At 47.0% G+C, this 17746-nt stretch overlaps 2 protein-coding genes across 2 annotated transcripts; one reads left to right on the plus strand and one right to left on the minus strand.

The window, feature by feature from the left end:
• The first annotated feature begins 7257 nt into the window (after positions 1-7257).
• LOC123396362 lies at positions 7258-12081 on the plus strand. The gene is given in 3 exon segments (XM_045091316.1): positions 7258-7461; positions 7973-8547; positions 12054-12081. Coding segments are annotated over 3 exon segments (807 nt in total).
• A 178-nt stretch (positions 12082-12259) lies between these two features.
• LOC123398534 (xyloglucan galactosyltransferase KATAMARI1 homolog) lies at positions 12260-14364 on the minus strand. The gene has a single exon (XM_045092997.1). It carries the CDS (start codon positions 13962-13964, stop codon positions 12327-12329), a length of 1638 nt encoding a protein of 545 aa, XP_044948932.1. The 5' UTR covers positions 13965-14364; the 3' UTR covers positions 12260-12326.
• Between the last annotated feature and the right edge of the window lie 3382 nt (positions 14365-17746).

A 17746-nucleotide genomic window follows, 5' to 3' on the forward strand; every position in this document is an offset into this window, starting at 1 on the left:
ATATGAAATCAACAAGATACATTTCATGCGCATAGGAGGATGATATATACTGATATGGACAAGGAGAGGAAACATACAATGTCTTTTCACACCAATGGCACTCATGGGTCGACTAATTGGATGAAGCTCCACCTCTTTAGAAGTGAAAAATCCCCATGGCCACTCTCAAACTTGTAGGGATTAGACTTCCTGTGCTCATGGAAGTAATGATGAACCCTCTTCCAAAATGTTATTCCTTTTTGCTCAGTGTCGGTTTTAAGATCTCGTCGAATTGTCATTCAAGCATCACAAAGCAACTAGTCCTCATCCTTCGGGTATGCCTCCCCTCATGCTTTGCCTCCTCCCTTTGTGACGGGGCTTGATCGTGTAGCTCTTCCCTAAGCAATGGACCTCCTTCGATGTCAACTCCCTCCTAACCTTGGGTGTCTTGGTCTTGAGTGTCTTGGCCTTGATTGTCTTGGTCGTGGGTGGCTTGGCCTTGAGCCTCGCCGACATCATACCCTTGGCCATCCCCATTGGTCATCTCCTTCATGACACCCTTGGAATACATTGGGTAGTCCGACATCAGGGTCATCTTATATCAAAAAGTCATGGGCGTCGGGAAAGTTGCATGTGGAGATTGCTTGTGGGCACTTCTTTTGCGTCCCGATGGACTAGAAGACCGGCGATGTGGCATTAAGATCAAGAGGAGGCACCACATGGATGCCTGGCACAGAGTCACCCATTTCTGGCTTGCCATCCCGAGGTGACACGAAGAAGCGGGACATTGACGGGTCGTGTTCTGGAAGTTACATCTATATCAACGACGATGTTGACATGCGCGATGACTCCGGTAGCCTGGGTGCGCGAGCGGCGGTGGCGAGAAGGGCCGTCTCGTGTAGCCTGGGCGTTCGGTAGAAACCGAAAAATCGGTTTTTACCATTCGGTTTATTTTCAAATTCGATTAGCAAACACAAAACCAAAACTGTCAATGATTTGCAGCTAACCGAAATTTTGGTTAACCGACTTATTCGGTTTGGTTATCGATTTTAACCGAATGCTCAATTACCTGCTAGTATAGCGTGTAGGTTTGAGCGCACCTACACTCCACACCATGTCTCTTTAAGGACAGTAAAACCGCACCTAATCCGAGCTCTCTCACGCATCCATTGTTTTTGACCGTTGGATCTCGCTTCACTCTCGTTGTTGGTCGTCCGATGCATCATTCCCGGCAGTGCGGGCTGCGCCTGGGGCCCTGGGCCGGTTGTCCTTGGCCTGCTATTCCGAGGGCAGAATCGGATGCCTCTCGTTCATTGTTACTGGTTAACGTCCGATCTGAAACGAGCGGTAATGATTCTACCCTAATGTCCTAATCGCTTTCGCGCACCTCGCCCCTCGCCGCTAACTCTGACCACTCCCAGTCTCGCACTAGGTCAGAGAGAGGGGGGGTGATTGATGGGAGCGGCGGCGTCCACTTGCGATCCACACATCAGGTCCCATTGATCCTTCACCCCTCAGATGGCAGCGGTGGCGTCAACTGGCGAACCACGCATCTGGCTTCCGTCGATCCTTCTCCTCTTGCGATGGCAGCGGTGGCGACCGCTGGCGATCCACGGATCTGGCTCCCCCTCGATCCTTCTCCCCTCGCGACATATGTGCGCCGCCGCGATGTAGGGCAAATGGAGGAGTGCGTGAAGACCAGGAGGTGAAGTGTAGCACCCCTCATGACGAGCAGCAACATCGTAGACGTCATGTCAGCTCGCCCGGCGGTCGGCTGGATCCCAGACGCAACTATTATAAAAAACGGACGCTGCCCATCCGCCCTTAGACCACATCGGCACGCTGCCAAGGAGTACTCATCTATCCCTCTGCAGGTCCCCATCATTATTTCAACCTCCATCTTGTGCTGATCTATCCATGTCATCGGCATCCTCCCGCCATTCATTATTACCTCTGACTGCTATATGGAACAATCAGGAGTAGATGAAACTTGGGAGCACAAACGGATCAGTTCCTACTTATGGTTAAGAATCTAGAGGAAACACAAGGTAAAAGATTAGCACTGCTTACAGAATTATAATTAGGTCTTTCTTTGTTTTCTAATTATCTATCCAAAAGGTATTATTGTTAGTGAGTGCCAAATACTTGATACTTTGGCATTCTCTTGTTATTTCAGAATTTCCGTGGGATTTACATTGGACACTACACTGTTTCACATCTCAAAATTCATGTCTTTAGTTACTTCCAGGTACACCTTCCGTTCTTCCACTTTAAATTTAGACCTTCCCTTCTTCCACTTTCAGTTTAGCTCTTCAGTTAATACAAGTTGTGGCTCTTTAGTAGGTCAGGCACTTAACCACAAGGAAAAAAAGTAGCCGTGCATACAATGCAAAGTTAGCAACGAAACTGAATTTGGTTGTGGAGAAGATCTTGATTGAGTCATGTAACAAGTCCTCGAGCATGAACCATTATACTAAATGGAGCCAACCAGGAAGCTCTTCTTTCGAGGTAAAACTATTTAACTTTATGTGTCCTATGAATTTCAGAGTGATATTCATCTAAAAGTGTTCTTAGATAACTTAACATTTCGGTTTTTGGAGTGTTGAATTTTTGTGGAACAATTGATGATCTCTGGTCAATGTGAAGAGGCTGATGAGCTAGAAGACTATCAACTCAAATACGTGTGTGTATTACTTAACAATGAAAAACTACCTTGCTATCAACTACGAAAAAGGGGTTCAATCGATTATCTCAGGTAAGTACTTGCCTTCAGGTTAGACGTGGAATAATATAACTCTGATAGGGATAAGCTAGCTTATTTTCGTGTACACTGCTACTTTTCACAAGAAAAATGTGGATGCCATAATAACAGTGTGTAGTTAGCCAGAAATCCAGAATATATATCAATCTCAACCTTATACCTTCTGGAAACTTATGGATTTAATTAGTGTAGATGCAATATGCTACTGGATTCAAAACTAAAAGTAGGGGGCACCACAGATGCGTCTGGTCGTTGTGGGGTTCAACTTCGCTATGAATTAAGCCATGGAGCTAGGCGATGATAAAACTTGATGTCCAATGCTGAAGGCAAATGTATTATTACCCTGCATTTTTGTTTGGTCATGTGGGTTCCAAGAGGACCAACTTCGATTATAACATTGTGCACAATTCACTTATAACATATATGACCAAGTAATAGCACAATGTTGTTGAACTGCACACATACCCCTTCTGCGACATATGATGCATAGTGGATTATGTTTCTACATTATTTAGAAAAATACTTCTACACTAATCTGCTAAAGTAGAACATGTAAATGCTTACACAAAGTTCTTTTTAGGAGAGCAGTACAACAAATAGCATTTTTATGTGTTTTAGAAACTATCGTGAGATGTTTCCCTTTGTGGTGTTTCAAGTTATAAAGTAAAATAAATATCTTTTGTTGTCTCATCTTTTTAGTGTTCAACATTCAGACAATAAACTTAATTATGTCTCTTATTTTGTGAAATAACATTATCAATTACTACCCTTCTAATCTTACAAGGTCACACAAATGCAGCATTTCGTTGGACAAGACTCATACTGATATAATCAAGATCATGCAGTGAAGGTTTTCTCCTATAAGAGTGAGGGTTAGTCTAGCATTTCTAAAGATGGGTAATAATGACGTTTCCTAGATGGAATGCAGTAATGTCATGGTCCCTTTGATGACATACATATTTGTTCTTTGTTGTGAACTTAAAAGAACTGGAAAAATCAACCTATTAATTCAAAATTCAAAACCATGGAACTGTTTTTTCTTTCTTTTTGTATACTTCTCCTGATGTTTTGATGACAAGCACATATTGCTAATCCGCATTTCATGATTACATGTTTTTCGCTGACTGATATAATCGAGATCGTGCAGTGAAGGTTTTCTCCTATAATAGTGAGGGTTAATCCAACATTTCTAAAGATGGGTAATAATGACGTTTCCTAGATGGAGTGTAGTAATGCCATGGTCCCTTTAATGACATACATATTTGTTCTTTGCTGTGAACTTAAAAGAACTGGAAAAATCAATCTATTAATTCAAAATTCAAAACCGTGGCCTTCGTTTTGGTCCCTGGAGCAGCAGCCCACAGGACAGACGGGCTAAATAAAAAAGACTGCGCAGATCAGCTTTAGAAAGGACATAATCTAACGGCCAAAAACTCCTAATTAGCGAAATACAATGGTCAGAAACGTCTAATCACTGAGAAGACAGAATTAGGTACAGTTTTACTGTCCTTAATGACCGGCCCAGGCCTGCCACTAAAGGCTCTCTGTTGCACGTGAGACAAACAGCCCTTGCACCGTTGGTTCACCGAGACACGCGCATGGGCCACTCCTACGCATGGTTATGAGAGGTAGGTGACACACGAATATGAGGCACGTACAGGAACTTCTCACGTGTATTCGCGTTCTGGAACTTGGAGTACATCGGTTTTTTCTTTCGGTTACCAGCATAATATCAAACCGACTGATACGAGTTCGGTTACTGGAAGCAAAAACCGTTTTTAATCTCACAAACAACAAAAACCAAAAATTCGATTTTTTTCGGTTTCGGCTTTGGTTCGGTGTTCGCTTCCTCGGTTTATATGCCCAGGCCTAGTCTCGTGATACCCTAGCAAGAGGGTGGCATGTTGCATGCATTTTTCAACATGGGGCCTCACTCTCCGTAGGGACATTGGCAGCTTATTTTTCTGCCTTGTCCTTCCTCCTCCAGCCAACCCTCTTGGCCGTCTCGACCGGGTTGGATTTATTCCAACTCATTGCGCCCACAACGCGTATCTCCTCCACTCATCTTTCTTGCATGTCACATCAACTACATGCTTTATTGTAGACTAGGCTCACTTTTTAGGACAGGGGTACTACTCCTACCAGTGTATAGGGCACTTTAGACAGTGCATGGCGAGCTAGGTGGCTGTAGATTGGGCGTGGAGAAGCAACTGGAGCTGTGAATTTTCTACTCTAAGCCCACATACTTTGATGGCTACTTAATACGGCATCCACTGATCTCCCCTTGCAGGCCCACATACTTTAATGGCATGCAATACTAATCAACGTTGCATGCATCTTCAGCGCCCATCCTATTTCCTCCCAACTCCTGCTTCCTGCTCATCTTCTTCCTCCCAGCGCCAGCTTTGGCCAAAAATTCCAGCCCAAATCTTCCTCCCGCGTATCTTCTTCGTCCCGGCGCCAGGTTTAGGTGTAATTTTTCGTTTTAGATCGACGGCGTGAAGCTGTAAAATATGTGTACAAATAGGCCAGATGGTTGCAACCTCTCCCATTCATCTTCCTCCTCCCGTCAATGGCCATCTTTGATCTCAACAATCCACCGCAAATAGAGGAAGCTGGAGAGGATGGAGCAGGTCGTGGCGGAGAGGATGGAGGAAGCAGGTCGCCGCCACCAACCTGCACTCCCACATTCATGGTGCCAACCTTCTTCTTCCATATTCCGAAGAGGAGCAACTCTCGAGTGTCTTGCGTCTCCGCATCAGGGTTCACAAGAGGGACATCATCCGGCACTACCTCAACACTAAAGGCAACATCCAACTCATGTATAGGGACGTATGGGAGTTCTAAAACCTTGTTATCCATGGAGTATACCTTCTCTCCCATGGCGCCATGTTGCTGCCGCTGCTGCTCCACATTCTTCTCCTCCTTCATTGCGGCAAGCTGATGCTGCTCCACGTTCTTCTCCTCCATGGCGCCAAGCTGCTGCTGCTCCACGTTCTTCTCCTCCTCCATGGCACCAAGATGCTGCTGCTCCAAGTTCTTCTCCTCCTTCATGGCGCCAAGCTGCTGCTGCTCCAAGTTCTTCTCCTCCATGGCGCCATGCTACTGCTCCTGCTGCACAAACTCCTCACCCATGGTGCCATACTGCTGCTGCACTAGCTCCTTCCCCATGGTGTCGTACTGTTGCTGCAGATGCTCCTCTCTTATGTGGCCTTTTTCTTCTCCCTCAGTCCATTGAACCAATATGTTCATCTATTTAAATAATGGAGGAGAGGGAGAGGGAAGGGCATGCATGCCATGCAGCCTGGTTTCACATCTAGAATCGAACGGATGGGGAGGGGAGAGGTTTTCTCGGGGAAATTTCGAGGCAAACGAGGAGACGTGGCCAGGGAACGAGGCTGGGAGGGGCGCGAGGAGGATATTTAATGACTTGCGCCTAAGTGATTTGGGAATACCTGGTTTTCGTAATGTGCCCTATGCACTGGTATGGAGGGAGTACTAGTAATTTCAATTGCTTTTAATTAAATGGGCTAAACCATCGCTAGTTATTCTCAAATAATAATGTGAAATAGATTCTTGTTCACTAACGACATGATAGATTCAAAGAAAACATATGGATGTATGATGTATCGAAGTTTATGGAAAAATCCAATGAACTTTACTATTATAATCAACGAGCTTTATGGAAAAAATTAATGAACTTTATTGTTGTAATCAGTAAACTTTTGGAAAAACAATGAACATTACATTTACCTAGCTGGCACTTTGTATGAATTTTTTTAAGAACTTTGTTGTATATTCAATAAACTTTTTTTATTTGTTATATGGTTAACATATAGTGATATAGGTCATGTTTGGATCCTAGGGTTAGAGTTAGAGTGAGTTAGATTTGAACCATCTAACCCTCAAAGATCCAAACAGGTAGGTTAGAGTTGGTTAGATGCATCTAACCCACCCAAAAACTCTAACCCATCCAAGAGGTGCTTTTTTGGGTTAGAGTATGTGGGGTCCAGGGAAAGAGAGAGGTCCAAAGTAGCCAAATGATTAGGAAAAAGCATTTATTATCCATCTAACCCTCCCATCCAAACACCTTTAGAGTTAGAGTTAGTTCAGGTTAGTTCAAGGGTTAGAATCTAACTCTAAGTTAGAGTTAGTTCAGGTTAGTTCAAGGGTTAGAATCTAACTCTAACTCTAACCAGGTTAGAGTATCCAAACAAGGCTATATTTGTTTTGTAATGTAATTTTGTTTTGAAAAGGTAACAGTATAGGCACCTACAGCTTGTGTTAGCCGTATTAGCGTGAGGCATGCGCATGCAAACAGTAGGCTATAGGGAATCTAGAACCGGGATGTGAGAGAGAAGGGCTGGGACCCGGTGTGGGCCAGGATCGCGCCTGATCCACATGCAGCAGCGACGACAACGATTCCAGTTGCGCGCACAATGGGCTAGTAATGGCCATATTCTGTCTCGACCTCCCTATACTCCAGGGTGATCTCCTTCGGCTTCTTCAAGGCCACGATGTGGGCAACCACGACGGGATGGGGCGGTCGGCACGACGGCGAGGACGGGTTCCTCGACCAAGGATGTAGGATGGGAAGTTGGAAAGTTTTTGGGGCGAGGGAAGGTGAAAATGAAAATGTTGTGACATCGAAGAAGGGCCATGGAGGACGACGTGGGCATCCGTGGCTTATCCGCGCGAACCCAAATTCAAACCAAATTTGGGTTGGAAAATGGATCCGAATAAACATGAAAACGAACAACCGTCCGTTTGCATCGACCCGTTGAACCGGGTTTAGTGTTTTTGTCTATGTGTTTAGTGTTTTTGTCTACATAGATCAAAATGAGCGCGGACGGACGAAACACGCCACCGTTGTCCGTAGCTGTCATGTGTGTCGACGGACGAAATGCATCCATGCCTTGGATTTAGTAATGCTAGACTCATGTAATCTTACGTCATGATTTTACGTAAAGATTGGTGGGTGTTAGTAATTGGAGCAGGCTTAGTGGCTGGGGCGTATCCCGGTTGAAATCAGGGGAAGAGTTTAGTAGTTAAGATAAATAACGTAACAACCCGTAAGAGCATCTCCAATAGTGACCGTAAAAAACACGCGCGTTGGAAAATTGCATTTTAACGCACACGGAGCGGTTGCGCGTGCTCCAGCGTGCGCGGAAGATCCCATGTCGCCGGAAAAGTTTACGCCCACGCAAGAAAAGACGGCCCGGCGCGCGTTAGATTTGGCGTGCGGCGCTCGGCGCGCACTATAAATCCAACGCCTCTTCCACGCGTCCTTCTACCGCTCCCACGCGCCCCTCGCCTCGCCACGCGCCCTCTGCTGCTATCTCTCTTGCCTCGCCGCCGCCGCGCCACCGTGAAACTTCGAGCTACCGCGGCATCCGCGCGCGTCCCTCCGACACCTTCTATGCCGAGATCCGCTCCGGCGACATGCGCCTCGGCTTCGGCACGTTCAACAGCTTAGATGAGGTTGCCCGCGCGTACGACGCTGCGGCGTGGCACCTCGACCGGCCTCGTAGGGACATGAATTTCCTCGAGGTGATGATGCGGGAGTGGGCGCAGCGGCTCGCGTCTCCCCCTCGGGTTGTCACCGAAGAGGACCGTCGCCAAAACCGGAGGCGGGAGCGCCGCCTCGGCATCGCTGAGATGGACGAACATGCCATGGCGGAGTGGCACTAACAGTTCCCGTAGGACGTCCTCGACGAGCGTGCATTCTTCGCGCAAAGGAGGGTGAAGAAGAGGACGAAGCAAGTCGCCTATCGTGAGGACAGACGTACGCGGAAGCAAGCCACATTGTTGGAGCATATATCTCCATATGTGGTTTTGGTACTTGATGACAATTCCTATGGACTAATGGTTTCCTTAAGTTACATTTATAGGATTTGTCCATAGGCACTTCTTGAAGTCCATCTGTTGGGTTCAAGGAGTTTATATGATGACCAAGATGGTATTCAAGGTATTATCCAAAGAATGGTCATAGAGACACATGGTTGATCAAGATCTCAGACAAAGAGTAAATCAAGATGATCAACACACAAAGCGTACAAGATGTACCGAGAGGGATCAAGTGATCCCATGGTATGGATTTGTCCATAGGCACTTCTTGAAGTCCATCTGTTGGGTTCAAGGAGTTTATATGATGACCAAGATGGTATCCAAGGTATTATCCAAAGAATGGTCATAGAGACACATGGTTGATCAAGATCTCAGACAAAGAGTAAATCAAGATGATCAACACACAAAGCGTACAAGATGTACCGAGAGGGATCAAGTGATCCCATGGTATGGTAAGCATTGTCCATTACGTGTTTGTGTACTAACCCATGGTCTTCGTGAGAGTTCTATGTGGGGGTTAGGTGTGTTTGCATGGGCTTGCGTCAAAAGTACGATCTCATACAACCCATGGAGTATGACGTCAAGATGTGATCATCATCAATGGTTGATCAACATCTCAGACAAAGAGTAAATCAAGATGATCAACACACAAAGCGTACAAGATGTACCGAGAGGGATCAAGTGATCCCATGGTATGGTAAGCATTGTCCATTACGTGTTTGTGTACTAACCCATGGTCTTCGTGAGAGTTCTATGTGGGGGTTAGGTGTGTTTGCATGGGCTTGCGTCAAAAGTACGATCTCATACAACCCATGGAGTATGACGTCAAGATGTGATCATCATCAATGGTTGATCAACATCTCAGACAAAGAGTAAATCAAGATGATCAACACACAAAGCGTACAAGATGTACCGAGAGGGATCAAGTGATCCCATGGTATGGTAAGCATTGTCCATTACGTGTTTGTGTACTAACCCATGGTCTTCGTGAGAGTTCTATGTGGGGGTTAGGTGTGTTTCCATGGGCTTGTGTCAAAGGGAAGATCTCATACAACCCATGGAGTATGACGTCAAGTTGTGATCGTCATCAAGATTGCGGTGTGCAAGTTCAAGTGGATCAGCACGAAGATAGCATGCTTGAAGCTTGCCGTCCATTATGGTGGCAATGGACTTGTGAAGATATGCTGAAGAGTGGCTCACCCATAGTGAGTATGGGGGAGCAATCAACTAGTCTTCATCAAGCCAACACAATCAAGAAAGGTGGTCCATCTTGAGGAAGCCAGGATCATCATCATCTAGCTCAAGAGGATGAGGTGCAAGGTATAGGTTTGCCCTTGATAGGTTTTCTGGTTAGGATAGATTGTTGTTCTATCAAGGGGGGCTCTCAAGTGAGTAGCTTGATCGTATCGTTCGTTGAGAGCTCAAACCATTTGCATCCTTGCATCATACTTCTTGGTTCTTAGTTGGTGTTTCTCTTTGTGAGTTTTAGAGCTTATGGTCATCTTCATGACAAGCTCGAGTTCATCGAAAACGGAGTCCATATGCATCTACTATGATGTTTTCGATGTTGGAGTTTTTGCCGGTTCTTCATTCATAGAGATCTCACATCTCTATATCTTTGGCATATTCATAACCGCATGGTCTTTAGATTTCCAACAAGCTTGGGTTTGCTCGATTCGGAGCTCGTATGCGAAAAATATGGCTGTTTCAGTGGCGAGCGGTAGTACCGCTGGACCTAGCGGTAGTACCGCTGGAGTTGGCGGTAGTACCGCTGGCCCTAGCAGTAGTACCGCTGACTGGCGGTAGTACCGCCCCTGGTCAGCGGTAGTACCGCTCCAGGAGCTTAGTACCGCCTGCCTAGCGGTTGTTCGTGGACGGACCTTTTTGCGAAGACTTTCTTGGCGGTGGTAGTGTCGTTGCACTACCAGGGGCCCAGCGGTAGTACCGCTGGGGCCAGCGGTAGTACCGCTGGGGCCAGCGGTAGTACCGCTGGAGTGCCAGCGGTAGTACCGCTGCAGCCAGCGGTAGTACCGCTGGAGTGCCAGCGGTAGTACCGCTGCAGCCAGCGGTAGTACCGCTGGAGCTCGGGCAGAAAGTGGGGTAACGGTCTGATTCCTTCCCCCACTATATAAAGGGGGTCTTCTTCCCCCTTGGACTTATCCATCCGTTGAGCTCTTGTTCTATCTCCATTGTTGACATTCTTAGAGCTTGATTACTCTCTATCCCTCCAATGATTCTTGCTTGTTCTTGAGGGAAAAGAGAGAGGAGATCTAGATCCACATCTCCACCAATCACTTTCTCCTCTATGTGAGGGGAACCCCTTGGATCTTGATCTTGGAGTTCTTTGTGAGCTCCTTGTTCTTCCTCTCATATTTCTCCATAGCTTTTGTTGTTGTGGAGGGATTTGAGTGTGAGGGACTTGACCACTTCGTGTGTTCTTGCCATTGCATTAGTTGCATCGGTTTGAGTTCTCCACGGTGATACGTGGAAGTGAGAAGTTGAGAAGCTTACTACCTTTGGTACTTAGTACCCTTGATATTGTTCTTCGTGGATGCTTTAGCGTCCTAAAAGCTTGGTGGTGTCTCGGAGCTCAATCATTGTGGTGTGAAGCTCCGGGAAGCGTCGGGGTCTCCAATAAGGTTGTGGAGATTGCCCCGAGCAATTTGTACGGGTACCGGTAACCGCCCCCAAGGGTTGCCACGTGTACGGGTTCGGTGACCGCCCCCAAGGGTTGCCATTTGTACGGGTTCGGTGACCGCCCCCAAGGGTTGCCATTTGTACGGGTTCGGTGACCGCCCTCAAGGGTCCCTTAGTGGAATCACGGCATCTTGCATTGTGCGAGGGCGTGAGGAGATTACGGTGGCCTTAGTGGCATCTTGGGGAGCATTGTGCCTCCACACCGCTCTAACGGAGATTAGCATCCGCAAGGGTGTGAACTTCGGGATACATCATCGTCTCTCCGTGCCTCGGTTATCTCTTACCCGAACCCTTTACTTATGCACTTTACTTTGTGATAGACATATTGTTTATTGTAATATATCTTGCTATCACTTAGTTGTTTATCTTACTTAGCATAAGTTGTTGGTGCACATAGGTGAGCCTAGTTGTTTGTAGGTTTTGTGCTTGACATATTAAACGTTAGTTTATTCCGTATTTGTTCAAGCCTTAACCTTATCTATTTTAAAGCGCCTATTCACCCCCCCCCCTCTAGGCGACATCCACGTCCTTTTCACACATTCTTCAACATGGAGCTCAAGGGAGCGTCGACTTAGTCCTCTGACGATGAACGGTGGCCTGACGCCTTCATCACCACAACGGAGGAATCACACACCAACGTGTGAAAGGAAGACGACGAGGAATCGTTTATCTTTTTTATTAAGTACTATGATGAACTGTCGACGAGGATTACTTTTTATCTATGAACTATCTATACTATATCTATGACCATCATCTTGATTTTGTGTAGAATGTGTATCGCGCACTCTAAATTTTAACGCTTCTGGTGGAACGGCGCGCGTGTATTTTTTTTAGAAATCGTTGGAGCCAGCGCTTTCGGGCGCAAAAAATATGATATTCCTACGTTGTAAAGTGTCTTTTTGGCATGCGTGTTGGAGATGCTCTAAGCTTGTAGATGTAGCATTTTTTGCTTGGAGTTGCCCTAACCTCCTCAGATTATATTGATTGGCATGCATTTGGTGTCCTCCTTGTGCCTCGAAAATGAGAGCAAAAGAGTGTTTCGCTACTTGTCAAAGTAAGCATCCCACTGATGCCCCACATCATCCTCCAGCCCTCGCTTGATCCTCCTCACCCTCTCGATCACGCCATCCACGGCGACGTCCACGGCGTCCCTGAAGCTGTCGCCGGCCTTGACCCTCGGGTCCCTGTACACGATGCTGGGAATCATCCTGACCACTTGCTCCCTCATGGCCGCCACCTCCCTCGCGCCGATCCGCCGGAGCACGTCCTCCACCCTCACCGTGCCGTTCCGCACGCCGTCCTCCGGCACGAACACCGAGTACCTGCGGTGATCCGCCGGCAGATGCCACCGGTACTGCACGTACGCCGATCCGGGGTGGAAGAACACCGGCACGCAGCCGGCGAGCACGGCGTCGAACGCCGACCGCCGCGTGTACGAATCCCCCTGGGGCTGCAGGCAGAAGGCGGCGCTCTTGAACAGCCGCATGACGTTGCCCGGCGCGTAGCAGTCGTTGCGCCGGCCACGGGCGCCGCACACAAGGAGCCCGCACCGCCGCGACCGCGCGCACTGGTTGATGATCGCGTCGCGGACGACGGCGTTAACGTTCTTGCTGCTGCCGTCGTGCGCCCGCGCGCCTCCGGCGAACGCGAATAGCCATGGCCTTCGCGTGCGTCGCACGGCGCGCTGCCACGAGGCCACCTCGCCGGCGTGGGACGGGTGGAAGTAGGTCGGGTACGGCACGCCGACGTCGTTGCCGTGCCACGGGCTGGACTCGATGGCGAGCATCGTCATGTTCTTGGCCTCCGGGAGGAGGAGCAGCCGGCTCCCCCACTCGCCGCCGCCCTCGCGACGGAAGTCCCACGTTATGCGGCCGCCGACGAAGAAGTGGTCCCGCCCGCCCTGCGCCGCCCATGCCGGCGACGACCGGAGCCACTCGAAGAGCTCCTCCGCGAGAGCGTCGCGGACGCCGTTGCTGAACCCCCACAGGTGGCGGCCGACGTCGAGACCGGCGTAGTATGGCACGTAGACGGCGGCGGCGCGGGACGTGTCGGTGGTGAGACAGTCGTACCGTCGCATCCGGCTGTGGAAGATGACCTCCAGGGCGAACTGGTTGGTGTCGTACCAGCCAGTGGACGGGAGCACGCCGCCGGTGCGCGTGAGCCGCGGGCCCATGCCGGCGTTCACGAGGTGCTTGCACATGTCGGTCCACTCTGACAGGGACCGGCAGTCCCGGATCAGGTCTGAGTTGAACCGGCTCGGCAGATCATGGATGTAGATGTATCGGCCGGCGCACCGGTTCCGGTCGGTCGCCACCGCCGGCGGAGGCGGCGACGGAGTCTCTGTCCCTGCTTGACCTGACACCTCCGTTCTTGCTTGACGTGCCGGTGCCAGCGGTGGAGGCGGCGCGTTAATGACGCCATGGCGCTCCGTCGGCAGGGGCGGCGGCGGCGAGGACGTGTCAACCATCTCTCGGCGCTCCGACGGCCATGGCGTCGTCGTGTCAACCGCCCGCTGCCCCGTCAACGCAATGTTCGGCTGGAAACTCTGCCGGAAGACGGCGACCTCCACCGGCGGAGAAGGGAAGAAGAGGAGCACCCACAGGGCGCAGCACGCGGGGAAGACCAGCGGCAGGAGGTACCTGCCGGCCCGGACCGCCGTCGATCCGTGCAAATTCACCATATGGCCGCACGTCGTAGAGAACGAGTCACTCACCAGCCGGCAGCCGGATTTTAATCGGCCAGAGCGATCGATATGATCCGGCTGTCATATCGATGCCCCCGCCTGTCCGATCATCAACAGCTTATTACCAGGCGCGAATTGATTCCGGGAATGGGGACATGCATGCCGTGCATCAGCGATTCCTTCTTGCATGCATGCATACATGCATATATGTGTTTCATGATGTATTTCCATTTGTTCGTCACCTCTCCTGATTTGTCTTCCCTCTCTGTCGTTAGTTGGATCATGCTCAACACATGTGGCAATGAACCACCCAAATTTCGCCGTGCTTGTAGTACAGCTGTTGTTTGGCAGCTCGATCGGGGCTCATGCAAGCAGGAATGTTATATGAAGGATTTGGGGGTTAATTATGGGATTGTGAGAATGAAAACGTTTGTACCGGCGCTCCGGTCAAACTTTGCGTCGGATGCGCGGGGAATGGTATGGCCAGAAACACGTGCTGGCCCCATCTTATTCCTTCGTTTTCTGCTTCCTCGGCTTCGTCTTTCTCCTCCACTCGCATCCTCGCTGCTCCTCACAGGCAGGGAAAAAGCTTCAACCGCACGAAAAAAAAACTTCAACCGGTGTGCAAAAATGCTTGAACGGCAAGGTGAAAAGTTTCAACCATGGGAAAAGGCTTGAAAGGCGTGGAATGAAAAGCTTCAACAACGGAAAATATTCGTGCGACATGCAAAAAAGCTTCAAACGGTATGCAAAAGAGCTTCAACCGGCGAAGGAGTAACCTTCAACCATGGAAAAGCTTCAATGGGCGTGGAAGAAAAACTTGGAAACGTGTAAAAAGTTTCAACCGGCAAGGAAAAAAACTTCAATCGGCAAGGGAAAAAAATCTTCTACCAGGCGCCGACATGGTGACGATGGTGCGAGCGGCAACACCAGGAGCTGCGTCCGGTGCTACGATAGCGGCGGCTAATTGCTACAACGATGAAAAGGTCGAGCATTCTACGAAGACGGCGTTGCTACAAAACGACGGCAGGGTGCTGCGACGAGATCGAGCTGGAACCGGCGAGCACGGTGTTGCGAGGATGGCGACCGGCGACAGGGACGACGGCCAGCAGCGAGCTGCTGATGCTTCAAGGGGATGGAGACCGATGGCAGGGGCGGCGACCAGCGGTGATCGGTGACGCTTCAAGGTCCGACATCGAGCGTTCATGGCCGATGTCCAGCAGTGTTGTTTTTTGACTGGATGTCCTTCCGTTTAAGAAAAAAAAAAGGTGAAAGGGCCTGGTCTAATGGGGGTAACAGCAAAATCTGACGCGCTAGATGTGACTGTCTGAAAAACTCGTCCGACGCACGCGGCGCAAAGCATTGGCCTTGTGAGAACTGAGAAGGTTCTAGTGAAATTCCCGTCACGATAGCCCTCCGTTCCGCATCAACAACCTGCGCTTTTAGTTTGGCAATCACCTTGTGCGGGTCGGCGGATAGGGAAAACCCTATTTAATGCTCTTTGCGTCAAATAGTCGGACAAACGCACAGAAGCTGCCAGCCAGCGACGGGTTTGGGCCGGACCATTAGCAATCCCGGTGTTGGGAACCTTCTAGAGGTTTCCAACCGGTTTTTTCCGGCTTTGGGAACTTTTTAGAAGATTCCATGAACTGGTTTTTCATTTTTAGCTTTTATTTCCTTTATTCTTTTATGTTTCTTCTTTTTCTGTTTATGTTCAAAAATGTTTTGGAATTTCAAAAATGTTCCGGAATTTTTTTAAAAAATCGGAATTTGAAAAAATGTTCCAGAGTTTTAAAAAATGTTCCCACATTTGAAAAAATGTTCCAGATTTCAAAAAATGTTCCGTAATTTGAAAAAATGTTCCGACATTGAAAAAATGTTCCCGATATTCATAAAATGTTCCGAAATTTTAAAAAAATGTTCCGAATTTGGAAAACAGTTCCAGAATTTGAAAAGTTGTTGCAGAATTATAAAAATATTTCTGAACTTGAAAAAATATTCCAGAATATGAAAACATGTTCCGTAACTTTGAAAAAATTGTTCCAGAATTTAAAAAAATGTTCCAAATTTGGAAAAAGATCCGGAATTTGAAAAAGTGTTGCGGAATTTGAAAAATGTTCTGCAATTGAAAAAATATTCCTGAATTTTGAAAATATTCCGGATTATGAAAACATGTTCCGGAATTTTATAAAACTGTTCTGTAATTTTGAATAAATGTTCCGGAATTTGAAAAATTGTTCTGGAATTTTCATCAAAGTATTTCAGCTTTTCCAAAAAAATGTTCCGAAATTTGAAAAAATGTTCCGTAATTTGAAAAATATTCCGGATTGTGGAACAAATGTGCTGGAATTTTAGAAAATGCCCCGGAATTATAATTTTTTTTACAATTTTATAATTTTGTTCACAATTTGAAATTTATTCATGTTTCGATTTTTTTTATATTTGAAAAAATGTTTTATGGTTTCAAAATTTCTTCATGTTTCAAATTTTGTTCACAATTTGAAAACTGTTCATGGTTTCAAAATATTTTCCAGATTTGAAAAATGTTCACGGTTTTATAATTTTGCTCGTGAATTTGAAATTTGTTCATATTTCAAAATTTGTTAAAATATTAAAACATGTTTTCTATTTCGAAAAATGTTCTGAATTTTTTAATATTATTCATCAAATCCTAAAAATGTTTTTCTTCAAATTAGAAAAGAAAAGGAAAAAAGAAAGAAAAAAAGAACCAAAAAGGAAAAAAAAGCAGAAAAGAAAAGAAGGAACAGAAAATAAATAGAAAATAAAAGCTGGGCCGGCCTAGTCGGGCGACCCCCTGTACGTCCGCTCGGCAGTTGGCCGCAACGAGCGGCGCATAGGAGGTCCCGGGGGATTTCGACCAAACGCGCACCCCTGCCCGCCTTGATGGCTGGCCCGTTAGATTGTTTCTGCTTTTTCTTTATCCTTTTTTCTTCTCTTTTTAGATCAGCGTATTTCTTTTAAATAAAATAAATAAATTTTGAACAATTTAAAAATTCATGGTCTCTTTTGAAAATCATGAAGAAACTCTAAATTTGTTAACAAAACAAGGCAAGATTAATTTTAATATTCATTTTTATATGGAAATTTTTCCCTGACATGAACAACTTCCAAAATTATGAAAAAGAAATTGTGAACATTTTTTTAGATTCGTGGTCTTTTTTCAAGCTCGTGGACATTTATGGAATTTTGTGGATAATTTTTGAACTTGTGAACATTTCTCTGAAATTCGTGAACAGTTTATGAAATCACCGACTGGCGGAGGGCGAGATCCACGACGAGTTCGACGGCAGGAGGCCGTGACGGCCATGGCCATTAAGGGTGTGTTTGGTTTAGAAACCACATGGACTGGAGTCATGGTGGTTTCATGAGATTCCATTCCACTGGAATGGGTCGATTCTATTCTTGCGTTTGGTTTGTGTTAAAAGATGAAATGAAACGAGTCTGTCTCGATGTTTGGTTGGAGATACATAATGAAATCAGTTTAGCTCAAATTATTTTTTGTAGGGGAAAGATGAGGTTACCTCATATGGGTGTGTGTAAGTTAGAGCAATAATAACTCATTTGTATTTTCACAACATTTTATTGGCAACATTTTCATATTTTCCATAGCACTAACATGGCAAAGAGAGATCGATCATATTTTGCATATAACCCGAACTTCATTGAGGAACAAGTGAAGAGGCCGCACACCACACTTTACTAACCGCGGCCACTCACCTTGTATAAGGAGATGGATTTAGCTGGTGCACCATTTTTCT

Source organism: Hordeum vulgare, chromosome 5H (assembly GCF_904849725.1).
Source record: "Hordeum vulgare subsp. vulgare chromosome 5H, MorexV3_pseudomolecules_assembly, whole genome shotgun sequence".
Classification (NCBI taxonomy): domain Eukaryota; kingdom Viridiplantae; phylum Streptophyta; class Magnoliopsida; order Poales; family Poaceae; genus Hordeum; species Hordeum vulgare.

Bases quoted from the DNA above. Each gene is read 5' to 3' on its own strand.
- LOC123398534 (XM_045092997.1), bottom strand. From the start codon at position 13,964: ATGGTGAATTTGCACGGATCGACGGCGGTCCGGGCCGGCAGGTACCTC.